The sequence below is a fragment of the Setaria viridis genome, chromosome 4 (assembly GCF_005286985.2).
Source record: "Setaria viridis chromosome 4, Setaria_viridis_v4.0, whole genome shotgun sequence".
In the NCBI taxonomy this organism is placed as follows: domain Eukaryota; kingdom Viridiplantae; phylum Streptophyta; class Magnoliopsida; order Poales; family Poaceae; genus Setaria; species Setaria viridis.
The window spans coordinates 15,395,649-15,407,923 of record NC_048266.2 but is presented as its reverse complement, the minus strand read 5'-3'; the positions used below and the strand labels follow the sequence as shown (position 1 = coordinate 15,407,923).

The 12,275-nt window shown below is 47.8% G+C and overlaps 2 protein-coding genes across 2 annotated transcripts; one reads left to right on the top strand and one right to left on the bottom strand.

Moving 5' to 3' along the window:
• The first annotated feature begins 3,535 nt into the window (after positions 1–3,535).
• On the top strand, positions 3,536–8,197 carry LOC117852908 (rho GDP-dissociation inhibitor 1). The gene is made up of 5 exons (XM_034735214.2): positions 3,536–4,290; positions 4,577–4,643; positions 7,316–7,534; positions 7,626–7,750; positions 7,867–8,197. The coding sequence occupies exons 1-5, from the start codon at positions 3,994–3,996 to the stop codon at positions 7,942–7,944; spliced, it is 786 nt and encodes a 261-aa protein (XP_034591105.1). The 5' UTR covers positions 3,536–3,993; the 3' UTR covers positions 7,945–8,197.
• A 254-nt stretch (positions 8,198–8,451) lies between these two features.
• Positions 8,452–11,654, bottom strand: LOC117852907 (BTB/POZ domain-containing protein At2g04740). The gene is made up of 5 exons (XM_034735213.2): positions 11,045–11,654; positions 9,484–10,231; positions 9,358–9,394; positions 9,137–9,270; positions 8,452–9,048 (listed from the first exon to the last, which is right to left on the bottom strand). Exons 1-5 carry the CDS (start codon positions 11,538–11,540, stop codon positions 8,721–8,723), a joined length of 1,743 nt encoding a protein of 580 aa, XP_034591104.1. The 5' UTR covers positions 11,541–11,654; the 3' UTR covers positions 8,452–8,720.
• Positions 11,655–12,275: the final 621 nt, after the last annotated feature.

The following is a 12,275-nucleotide window of genomic DNA, read 5'->3' as shown; positions in this document are numbered from 1 at the left end:
GCTCTGCGCGTATAAGTTGGACTTGTCCAAGGCATATGATCGTGTTGATTGCGGATACTTAAAGATGTGAAGCTAGGCTTTCAAAGTAATTGGGTACAGTGGATCATGGCCTGTGTGTCCACTGTTCGCTACTTTGCCCGCTTCAATGGGGTGCCGTTGCCACCCTTTTCCCCGTCGCGTGGTCTACGCCAAGATGATCCACTTTCACCCTACCTCTTTCTTTTGGTTGCTGATGATCTGTCTATTTTGTTGAAGCACTACGAGTCTATGGGTCGTATTGAGGGCATTAAGGTGTGTAGAAGGGCACCGAGCATCTCTCACCTTCTATTAGCAGATGACAGCCTACTATTTTTTTCATGCCACTGCAGACCAAGTACATCATGTGCGATCGGATATTTTAGCTTTTGAAAAGAGCACGAGTCAACTATTAAGTCCTAGTAAATGTTCATTGCTAGTAAGAGAAGGAAGTGATGAAGTCATATCTCAACAGGTAAGGAACATTCTAGGTGTGGAACGTTTAGATTTCGAGGAGAAATATCTGGGCCTGCCTACTCCACAAGGTCGTATGAAGAGGGGGGTCTTCCAACCTCTGGAAGCTAGATTCCTGAAGCGCATGACAGTATGATGAGAGAAGGATTTGTCAGCTGCTGGGAAGGAGATCTTAATTAAATCGATTGCTCAGTCCCTCCCAAATTACATAATGAGTGTTTTCAAGTTGACAGGGAGTTTGTGTGAGGACCTGATGAAGAGTATTCGTGCTTACTGGTGGGGCTCGAACCAAGAGAGGAGAAAGGTTCAATGTATATCATGGCAAACAATGCTAATGCCAAAGGGCCTTGGTGGGATAGGTTTCAAGGACCTGATCTTATTTAACCAGGCACTGCTTGCCAAGCAAGCTTGGAGGCTACTGGTCTTTCCATACAACTTGTGTGCACATGTTTTGAAATCTAAGTACTTCCCCTTTGGTAATATGTTAGATACTGTTGTGGCTAATGATGCTTCGCAAACCTGGAGGGCAATTGAATTTGGGAACTTCTGAGGAAGGGTGTGGTCTGGCGTAACAGGTGACGGGAGCTCAATTCGCATTTGGCAAGATAACTTGTTATCGTGCCCATATAGAATGAGACCGATTGGATGTAGCAGATTGTGTAGATTACGCAGAGTAAGCCAACTAATTGACTAAAGATTGAATGATTGGGATGATACATTGGTTCGAAGGTTTTTTTTTCATCAATGTGATGCGGCTGAAATTCTGAAAATCAAATTACCATCGAGTCAGTGTAGTGACTGGTTGGCATGGAATTTTGAGAAAGCTATTTTCGATGAGAAGTGCTTATACTCCCTCCATCCCAAAATATAGCTACGTTTAGCTTTTTCAAAGTCAAATCTTTTTAACTTTGACCAACAATATCTCTAAAATTAATTTATTTCAAATAGAAAAGGTTATTGGTTTCATGATAAATCAACTAACATTATTTTTATGTTATTAGTCTCTATGATTATTTCTCTATTCGCAGTCAAAGTTGATAAGATTTGACTTTAAAAAAGTCTAAACATAGCTATATTCTAGGACGAAGGGAGTAGATTGGCAATGAAGTGGAAGTATGAGATGGGTGACATTGGCTCTAGAAAATTTGGAGTGCTCAGGTTCCATGTGAGGTAAGAGTTTTCTCTTGGAAGGTCATTAATAATAGTTTGCCTACCAGAGCAAATAAATGCTTCAAACACCTAGACCAGGAGAGTAGCTGCGAGCTTTGTGGTCACCCAACGGAAGATTGTTTTCATGCTATCATTGCCTATCCGCATGCTCATGCTCTACGTCTTGAATTGAGAAGCCAATTGCCGCTACTTGACGAGTCAGATATGATTTATACGGGACTAGAGTAGCTCCTTATGCTATGACACTGAAACTATTTCAAATTTCCTTATGCTAATATGGAGATGTTGGAGTGTTAGGAATAGCGTGCTACAAGCTGGTGAACAGATATCAATAGTAGGCTCTATGCTCTTTCTAATGAGATACATTCGATCACTGCTCCAAATACGACAACAGACACCGACTGAGGATACTCGAGGGAAGCAGAAGATTCCAGGAACAAAGCCAAGCCCGCCCACCAATGAATATGCTGAGTAGATGGGGGCTTTTATCATTCATACAGGGGAAGCAACTGTCGGCGTCATCATCACAGATTGCATAGGGCAGTCTTTGCTGACAGCTTGGTGCTAGCTACGTCATTGCAGATATACGGAAGAAGCAGAGGTGCTAGCATGCCTGGAAGGAGTTAGACCGGCAGCGAGATGGTGGGATAGGGATATAATCCTATTGCTCGACAATTATTGATAAACTGGGAGCACCTAGTATTTTCATGTCTCTGATTGCACCAGTCATCCTTGATATTTGGCTGGATAGCAGAAGTTGCATAGTCTACATTTTGCCAAGATCAGGAGAGAGCAAAATAAAATTGTGCATGAGCTAGCTCATCTAGCCATTCACTTGGAAGAGTGTCGTGTTTCTTTTGTTTCAGTTCCTGAATGTATTAAGGGCCTGTTTGGCTCCCCTGTTGAAGTTTAGCACCTGTCACATCGGATGTTTGATACTAATTAGGAGTATTAAATATAGGCTAATTACAAAACTAATTGCACAAATGGAGTCTAATTCGCGAGATGAATCTATTAAGCCTAATTAGTCCATGATTTGACAATGTGGTGCTACAGTAACCATTTGCTAATGATGGATTAATTAGGCTTAATAGATTCGTCTCGTGAATTAGCCTAGGGGTTCTGCAATTAGTTTTATAATTAGCTCATGTTCAGTCCTCCTAATTAGCATCCGAACATCCGATGTGACACTGTTAAAGTTTAGCACCTAGTGTCCAAACACCCCTTGACACTCTGATGTGTAATGAATCGCCTTAAGCAATAAAGGTCCTTTTGGCGAAAAAAAAAACTAGCCAATGCTACTAGAATGAGACACGGACGTCGCTGTGCGGAGACAGCTGAGCAGCTGACGAATCACTCTGCAGGTGCAGGTGAAGCCGGCGCCTTGCCCGTGAAGACATTCAATTTCAACAAAGCCTTCTTCAATTGGTACCACGCGCCCTTTTTACTCCTCTCACTGTACATCCGTCTACTACTGTGCAGATCATTTTTTATAAGAGTTCACGTCTCTTTCCTGAGAATGTCCAAGCCAAAATCTTCAGTATGCAAGTAGTTCATCTTTCTTTCGCAAATGAACTTCCATGTCCAAAGCATTTGCAAAGCTCACGCTTTCAAGCGTGGTTACGCGCGTTTACCTACTGCGTCACACAACGTTCTTGCTTCGGCATTTTTCTAGCTCTTTCATTCTCTCTTTCTTTTTTTCTCTCTCTAACAAAAATGAGATCTCGTCATTTCGTCGAGCACTAATCCGTATGAGTAGGAGTTAAGTTTATACAAGCAGCCATGATGATATACGAGCACTAGGGGTTAGGACTAACGCGTGTCGTTTTGCCCAACTTATTCGTGTGCGGATTTCTTGCGTCGCGTTCGCGTCAAGAACGGAGAGGGAGCGAGCTCTCTGGCGAGAGCTAGCGAACGGCAGGAAGCCAGGGACTCGTCCACCCCTGCCACAATAACTTCACCCTTCTGCCTGAGCGTGACCTGCTGACGGCTGCTTTGACATCCCCTGCTGTGATGCTGCTGTTCCCGGATGCCGCCTGAAACGGCAGTGCGATTCCATTAGTGGCCGTCACGTTCCCACCACCTGCTTCTTCTAGTCCATTCTCCTGACTCCCTCCCTCCCTCCCTGGCCCCTCCATTCTTGTGCCCCCGACCAGACCTTCATTCTCTTTTTGGATCCTTGCGCCCTTCCCCTCCGTCCCTCCCTCCCTCCCACTCTCTCTCTCTCTCTCTCTCTCTCTCTCTCTCTCTCTCTCTCTCTCTTACTAGAGCAGAGGAAGTCGCTGTAATTCTCTGCAGCTTGTTACAACAAATTCCACCTCTCCTTTTGGTGCGATGTCGTCAGCCGCCGTGAGCTCGGCGTCTTCTTGCTCCGGCAAGCTCAAGGAGGAGGAGACGCCGCAGGGGAGGCAGATGGAGCGGGAACGACGACGCGCGGAGGAGTGCAGCTCCGCCGCCGGGGAGCAGGAGCAGAGCGTGGGCGCGGTGGACAGGAAACTCAGCGAGGCGTCGCTGTGCGCCAGCGCCAACGACGAGGAGGAGGACGAGGACGAGGAGGCGGCGGCGGCGGCGAAGGACGCCATCGAGCTCGGCCCCAGGGTCAGCATCAAGGAGCAGCTCGACAAGGACAAGGTGAAATGATAGCGAAACCCCTCGACTGTTCAGCAGCTGGTTACTTCATCCTTCCTGTTCCTGTTCTTGATGCAATGCAATTCGTTCTTGCTTGATTTCTTATTCCATTTCAGGCCAATGCTTAATTAACTTTGTAGCGAAAACGTAGCAGTTACCACTCCCTTCAATTCTTTTCTTCCTTATATTCCTCTGTTTCAGGGTCGCTGCTCAATTATGCAGCATAATACTTAATTAAGATTCTAAATCGCTCACTTAGCTACTGCTGTTGTTTTTTGTTTTTGTACAGGATGATGAGAGCCTGAGGCGATGGAAGGAGCAGCTGCTGGGCAGCGTCGACTTGAGCTCCGTTGGAGGTAAAAACAGAAGCCACCTGCCCTGCACACACATCTAACATTTGTACCCCAAACTGTCCATTCAAACCTCCTTTTTTTGTCTGATTGTTCTGTGTTTGTTGCGTGATGCATCATCATCCTTAGACCACTCACACAATTTTAACCTTGTGTGAGTCTTTCCATGCTCTGTTGAACTACTCGTTCGTTGGCTTCTGGCGTTCTTGATTTTTCTTTCCCTCGTGACTCTCCGTGTTTATTGTATTACGACCGTTGACCCTCTCACCAATATCCACTTTTCAAAAAAAAACAGAATTAACTGAAGAATTGACTCAACAACCGAGAACGGTGTCAGCCTTGATTGGGCGAGTGCAAAACCAATTCTCGCCGTCGTTGTGGCTTGTGCATCATTTTGCACACCCAACGGTCGAAGGTTTAGGAATAGACGCAAGTGGAGTTTCAGAAACTGGGAATACATTCTCAATTTCCTTTGCAAATAAAATTCAAAAGAAAAGAACTCCCATTGCATGGCTGCCATTATCTTTTTTTTAAGGAGCAACAGGGCGGAGCACGCTCAGGTGAACGTTCATTCAAATGCTAGGCCGGAGCCGGCAGGTTTCTATTTTACGACCCGGTGCGGGGGGCAATGTTTGCAGAAAGAGGGGGGAGATGTAAGAAGCGTAGGTGCTATATTACACAGAATCTAGAGCACCAGGACTTGAGCAGGAGAGTATCTAGGCGGCAGGGAGCACGATGGACCCTAGCTGCTTGGGCGATGGTAGCGATAGGCTGGTCGACGGCGTCGAAGATCATCCTGTTGTGGTTTTTCCAAATCACACACAAGAGGAGCAGCGTCGCGGTGTATAGGGTCGCCCCTGGCGGGAGCGGTAGCGCTTGAAGCACAACGGCGAGGTAGGTGACAGAGGCGTGAGGGCACGCCGATCTCTAGAAGCTGGTGATGTGTGGACGAGTAAAGAAGAGGTGGGCGGCGTCCTCGTCGACGGTGTAGAAGGGGCCAGTGGGGCTGCCCATGGCGTCGTGGCGTGGAGGAAGTCCCGCATGCGCGTGTTCCCCTACTGGAAGATCCAAAAGACGACCCAAACCTTGATCAGGGCGAAGTTTTCCGGTTGACGTCGGAGTGCGGCACCGTGCAACCCGTCTGCTTTAGCATGGAGTAGAGGGCACCGGAGCGCACATCGACCTCATCTCCCCAAGCCAAGTGGTGGGTGCCGGGACGACACCAAGGTGCAGGTCACTGAACCTGGAGATGAGGACCGCGAGCTCATCGCTGGCCGTAGGAGAGAGGCGCTCCCGCATCGGCAAGACGAGGGCTTCGGTGGCGAAGGCGGCGGCGACCGTGATGCAAGGCTCGAGGCAGTGGGAGAATAGGACCCGCAATGCTCAATCGAGGGGGCCAAGCGAGGTCTAATTGTCGAGCCAGAAGGAGGTCGTTGCGCCGCTGCTGAGGACGACGGTGGTGATGCCCCTGTACGTGGGCAACAGACGCTGGAACGTCCGCCAGCAGGGCGTGGGGTGTGGCACGTGTTCGGGCGTGTACCAGAACCGAATCCAATTCGCCCAGGGGTTGTCACTACCGTGCTGGAGCTTGTCCAGGAGGAGACAGGTGTTCTAAACCTCGATCTTGTTGACGCCGAGGCCACCTTCCTCCTTGAGCCGGCACACCATAGGCCAGGCAACTTGACAGTCGCCCCCGGTTCACGAGGTCGCGCCCTTCCAGAGCATCCCGCGCGCGTGGCTTGTCCACCTTCTCCACTGTGGACTTGGGCAGCTGCAGCGCGGCGGCGATATAGGTGATTAGGTGTTGACCAGCGTAAGCGCCCCCCCCCCCCCACCCGGTAGGAGGGGATGCAGCGGTGGACTTGGGCAGCTGCAGCGCGGCGGCGATATAGGTGATTAGGTGTTGACCAGCGTGAGCGCCCCCCCCCCCCCCCCCCCCCCCCCCCCGCTGTTGAGGAGGTGCACCCGGTAGGAGGGGATGCAGCGGCAAGGGCGTCGAGCATGGACGCGGGGAGCTTCTTGTCAGAGAGGGGGAGACCCAGTAGCTCTGGGGGAACGTAGCAACTGGGCTGCCATTATCGAAAGAGTACATTGTACACATTGAGGGCATGTTGGGAACATAGGAATTCGCACAAATGCCACAAAAGCACTATGAATTCCAAACCGTCCCTTAATCAGTCAGCAGGTTGTGAAGCTGAGAAAAGTGAAGGTGCTTTGTGCCGGGTGCCACGGAAAAGGTCGTATGGCGTGCTTTGACGTCCTCTTGTTGCTAATCATTTGTAGCCAAAGGTTGTACTAAAATGCCTCCGGTCGGCACTTTGCTGCGGCATCTTTCGTGCATTCCTGTCTTGGTGCCTAGGTATCTCATGCTGTACTTTTATGCACTACGATATGATACTCCTATTCCGTTGGTGTAGTGGTCAATGGTGGCAATGTCCTCAAAAGCTGTGAAGGACAATGATACAGTGTCTCCGAACCGTCGAGGAAGGGAGCACGCTTCTTTGCTCGCTAAATTCTTCAGCACAATTCTTCATTGCCACTGAAGAAATTGCAATCTCATATTTGCCATCGTTGTGTCAACCTCTGTCACTGACGGTGGCAAATATGGCAGGAAATGAATTTTTCAAAACCTTTTCGATCTTGTTTTCACTGTTTGTGATGCACCAACTAAACTGCAGAGACGCTGGAGCCGGACGTGAAGATCACGGGCCTGTCCATCCTGTCGCCTGGGCGGCGGGACATGGTGCTACCGCTGCCGCCGGAGCCCAAGAGCAAGGAGCCGTGGTTCACGCTCAAGGAGGGCAGCGCCTATCGGCTCAAGTTCACCTTCGCCGTCGCCGGCAACATCGTCTCGGGCCTCCGCTATACCAACACCGTCTGGAAGACCGGTATCAGAGGTACACCTACATTACATGCATTTTGCCTCCCATGGATGGCACCAAGGATTGTTCAGTTTGTTGATCTGATGCTGGATTGCTCTTTTTGCAGTGGACAGCACCAAGGAGATGCTGGGGACGTTCAGCCCCCAGGCGGAGCCCTACACCTACGTGACGCCTGAGGAGACCACCCCGTCCGGGATCTTTGCCCGGGGATCATACTCTGCACGAACAAAGGTAATTAAACAACCGTCTCCTGTAACGTTCATTCAGACGCCACCTTAGCAGTGTTCATTTCACCTGCACAATTTGTAAGTCAATGATCGAGGTGTTCTGTTTTCGCACTTTACCAGTTTGTCGACGACGATCGCAAGTGCTACCTGGAGATGAACTACACCTTCGACATCCGCCGGGACTGGCCGTCAAGCTGATGAGCAGAGTGCTTTCCAATCCCTGACTTATTCGTATGCTTGACGTGGGGGGTACAAGCTTTGGTTCTGAATGTCCCAAGCTGTTGCCATTGCCCAATAACTTAATGACACAGCTCTGGTGTGTGTTTCGATTACACTTACACCTCTGCTGGTGGCTTTGTTGAGGTTGTTTCAGTCTGTGTCGTGCACCTTGGAGGTTTCTTTGTAGAAGATGTAGCTATTTTCTTCTATAAACAGTTTGACGGTTTTCATACATCTCCAACTCCAAGATAGGCCCTGGTTCATCCAACTAATTCACATCAAACTGAAATAGGGAAGCAACTTTGCTCACCATTATAGATTTTCCATCTGATCGCCCAGAAGAAGCAATATTGCATTATTCTCCAATAGATGGAAAAAAAAAAGGAATGATTCTAACATAGTAAGATGAAAAAAAAAGGAATGATTCCAATAGTAACCGTGCAATATCGACAAATCTAACATAGTAAGATGATTCACGAGCAGGACTTAAAGCAACAAAGCAATGAATTTGCACTTTGGCACTGTGTTGACTGCATGCTACCAGATGTTGAAATTTCAGTATCATCTAGGATCTGTTTCAAACTTAGATTATATGCAACAAAAGTGAGAGAAGGTAATTGTTTACACCATGCTTTGCTCTCTGGATATTAAATTTCATCCAAACCTGGTCTGTTTGATACAAGAGATAAACTTGTAACCCACAAAACCTAAACCAGTGTCCAGCTAAGACTACAAAACGCTAGTTCTCATTGAACTCAGGCGTCTTCATCAACAGCTTCTTTCTCAGCAACAAGCATAAGCGTCTCCAGTCGTTTATCAAACAGAGCTGCACTCTCATCCCTCTCGTCAAGCTCAGCACCCTCTGCTTCTAACCACTTCTCGCGCAAATCATCAAGAATGTTGCCTTGATCAGTGTTGCCTGCAGTCCCAGGTGCACTGGGACGAGTTGTCCGCAATGAGTCGTCTCCAGATGGCGGTGGGAGAGTCAAAAGCAAGGCCCGGAACTCTAGAGTGCCTGCAAACATCTCGAAGTTGCAGGCAATGATATCCAAGATGTACTCCCTTATTTTCATGACACCATATCTGTGTTCAGGAGCAAAATCTGACATTGAGTAACACACTAAATAATCTATTCATGACAAGTAGCATCAATAATAGTAAGCACACGTACATGTCTGACAGCATCAACCAGCGGCACAATTCTGCAGGCGAAACATGTTCGAGATATGGCAACAGCATATCAGCTACAACCCGCTTAAGGGGAAACAACAAGTACCTCGATGCAACATCAAATAGTTCTTCAGCCTGCAATAGTTGTACTTATATTTAGTTTCATAAGAAAAGGGCATTTATTACAAGGAGAGGTAATAAACTCAGTTTTGTATATCTTACCTGATCAGGATCCAAATGCTCAAGCTTATCAGTATACCTAAGAGTTACACAACAAAAAAGTAAGCAAGAAAACAGAAACAACAATAAAAATAGTGGTGAAACATGAAAACTACAATTGAATCTTACATGTATTCCAGCATCTTTTCGAATGCTTCTGCACTCAAGTCATGCTCCTCAAGAAGTGGAAGGTTTTGAGCTGCTTGAAATCCACTGCTACCTTCAAGGAAATCAACAGTTCGAGATAGCCTAGCTCTAAAGTACTCTGACCTCGAGGCCAAAATCACCATATGACAATGGAAAACCTTATCACCTACTTTTATATAAAGATCGGCAAGATCCTCCTCCAAGTTTTTGTGCATCTCATTTGAATCCTCACTATAATAGCCTTCTTCTCTTGAGTTAGCTAGACAAGTATGCAGAATACGCTGCAACGCTGATGGAAGGCGATCTTCCTCAGGCAAGGACTGTGCTTGTAAAATGAATCGTTTCTGTGAATTGTCCAAATCCAATTCTCTTGCCGACTTGTATTCTGCATACTTCTGATGCACAACTTCACTATCCAAAATCTTTTGTAATTCCTCACACTTGCAAACTTTGCATGCCCGCGCCAAATTTTCCATGTCGTCCACAGCTACCTCCAGTCTATCAGAATAGAAGAAATGGATGAGGCTGTATAAGGCACCATAATACAACTTTTGGTTAGAAAATCTCACTTCCTTCCTGTCTTTCCAGTCTGTCTTGAACTTCTTTTCAAAGAAAGGAGATCGGGCACAAAGGATGACACGGTGAGCTTCAACTGGTTTTCCATCCAGGTAGAATGTAATATCGGGAGGGAAAAGGCAAGCACTTGATGGATCATCCTTTGGACCAAATCCTGCATATTCATCAGTATATATGTTAACACATCTTCTTTACATGCAATAAAGCAAAGTGAGCATTCAAAAATTTGCACATTGTGCTCGATGAAACAGCTGAAGCAGACATTACCTTTTACTGGCATTTTGCATATAGCTAGATGAACTGATTATGCACAATGCATTTCAATAGCCAAGCACACATGATTCAGATTTTTTTCTTAGTGTCAAAAATTTAGAAATCAGATCTTACTCCAAATAATCTTAGACTGGCATTGGTACATACATGAAATGAACGTCTAACAATTTGAACTTAAAGTAACTAAGTATCCTTACAATTATTATCAGTGGAGTAGTGCCAAATTGCTAATCCTATTTGAAGAACCCCAAAATCACAAATTCTGAACTGCACCATAAAATCTAATATTTTTCCTGTCATCAATAGCTCAGGAATGAGCAATCCAAGAAAAACAAGCAAGCAAAGTCTCTTTCAGACTTATCCCCACCACACCGGATCCGGTACTTCAAACAACACAATACTATATCGTACTGGCCTTTGCATACATCGAAATGAACTGACTGCACATGCTGCATTTTGAGCAGGCAAGCATACTAATTAAAATCTCAAGTAGATTTCCATTGCCAATCATTTTATACTGGCATAGTGGCATTGGCATATAAATTAGATCAAGGTTAGCAATAGGAACTCTATAAAAAAATCATCCTTATTTTGATCAGTGGAATAGTTACCCAATGCTAATACAATCATTCCACTTGACATCAATGTATTGCAAGAACAAGGAATCAAAGAAACGTGAGCAAGCAGCACTAACCAGCGGCTGCGGCGAGGGCGGTGGCTTCGGCGCCGGCGCTCCCCTGGAGCATCTCGAGGAAGGCGGCGCGGTTGGCGGGGCAGGCGAGAAACGTTGCCCGGAGCGCGGCGGGGAGCGGCGCGAGCGGTGGCGGCCGGGCTTCGAACGACTTGAGCAGCCAGCGGAGGCGAAGGTTGAGCGCGGCGTAGTGGCACCGGTCGCCATCGAAGGTGCGCTCGGCGCAGACGGCGCCGGCCTCGAGCAGCATCCGCGCGGCCTCGGCGTGGCCCGCGAGGCAGGCGTAGTAGAGTGCGACGGAATCCCAGCGGTCGCGCGCGTTGACATTTGCGCCGGCCTCGAGGAGAAGGGCGAGGCGGTCGCAGTCCCCCGCCCGCGCCGCCTCGAAGAGGTCGCCGCCGGGAACCTTCTTGAGGGGCACCGACGGCTGGAGGTCCTCTGGGTCGAGTTCTACATCGATGTCGAGGCCGCGGAGCTCGACATCCGTCTTCGAGTCCATGGCTGTCGGGATTGGCGGCGCGGCGGCCGGCGGCGAGGAGAAGTGGGAGGTAGGGAAGAGCCAACGGAACCGGTGTGCAAAATATCTGCGGACGGAAGGGCCGGCGCCGGAGGAGATATTTCTTTTCCTCTGGAAATGTGTTTTGAAGACTTTTGAAACAGTGCCACTTTGCAATTAAACTTTTTTTAAAAAAAAAGACACCATCTTATACCTATTTATACTAAGAAAAATTAATAAATTCATACTGAAAATATGGTGTAAATATTTAAAATTACAAACATTTTTTATAAAGTCTTCTTTACCACCCATCCATTACGACCATCCCTACGTTTGGTTTATATTGTTCCTCAATAAAAAGGTTACAAATAGATAACAAAGTAAGATTTGTGCCAACTCAAATCATGCAGGTGGACACAGCTCTGCACCGGTCGAGGAGAAACTCGAAGTCGGCGCCGGCACTGGGCTCAGCCTTCCCTCCCACCACTGGCACCCTCCCGCACCTGCCGGCGAGGCGAAGGCGGAGGTGGCAGCTATGGGCGCGATGCGGCCGTGGCGGATGCCATCTCGAGAGCCACGCGCATGTTGGCTAGACACTTCAACTCCATCGTGGGGAGGAGGGCGGGCGCCGGCATGAGGGAGGCCGAGCCTCGCTGACGTGTGGGCCTAATCTGAGTCAACATGACGACATGGCCGGTGGATCTAACGTGGCAGTCAAAACCACTCAAAACGAGTCAA

Bases quoted from the DNA above. Each gene is read 5' to 3' on its own strand.
- LOC117852908 (XM_034735214.2), top strand. From the start codon at position 3,994: ATGTCGTCAGCCGCCGTGAGCTCGGCGTCTTCTTGCTCCGGCAAGCTC. The intron at 4,644-7,315 runs GTAAAAACAGAA...ACTAAACTGCAG, and splicing joins CGACTTGAGCTCCGTTGGAG to AGACGCTGGAGCCGGACGTG. The intron at 7,535-7,625 runs GTACACCTACAT...CTCTTTTTGCAG, and splicing joins CTGGAAGACCGGTATCAGAG to TGGACAGCACCAAGGAGATG.
- LOC117852907 (XM_034735213.2), bottom strand. From the start codon at position 11,540: ATGGACTCGAAGACGGATGTCGAGCTCCGCGGCCTCGACATCGATGTA. The intron at 10,232-11,044 runs GTTAGTGCTGCT...ATGAATATGCAG, and splicing joins CGCCCTCGCCGCAGCCGCTG to GATTTGGTCCAAAGGATGAT. The intron at 9,271-9,357 runs GTAAGATATACA...CAACTATTGCAG, and splicing joins AGCATTTGGATCCTGATCAG to GCTGAAGAACTATTTGATGT.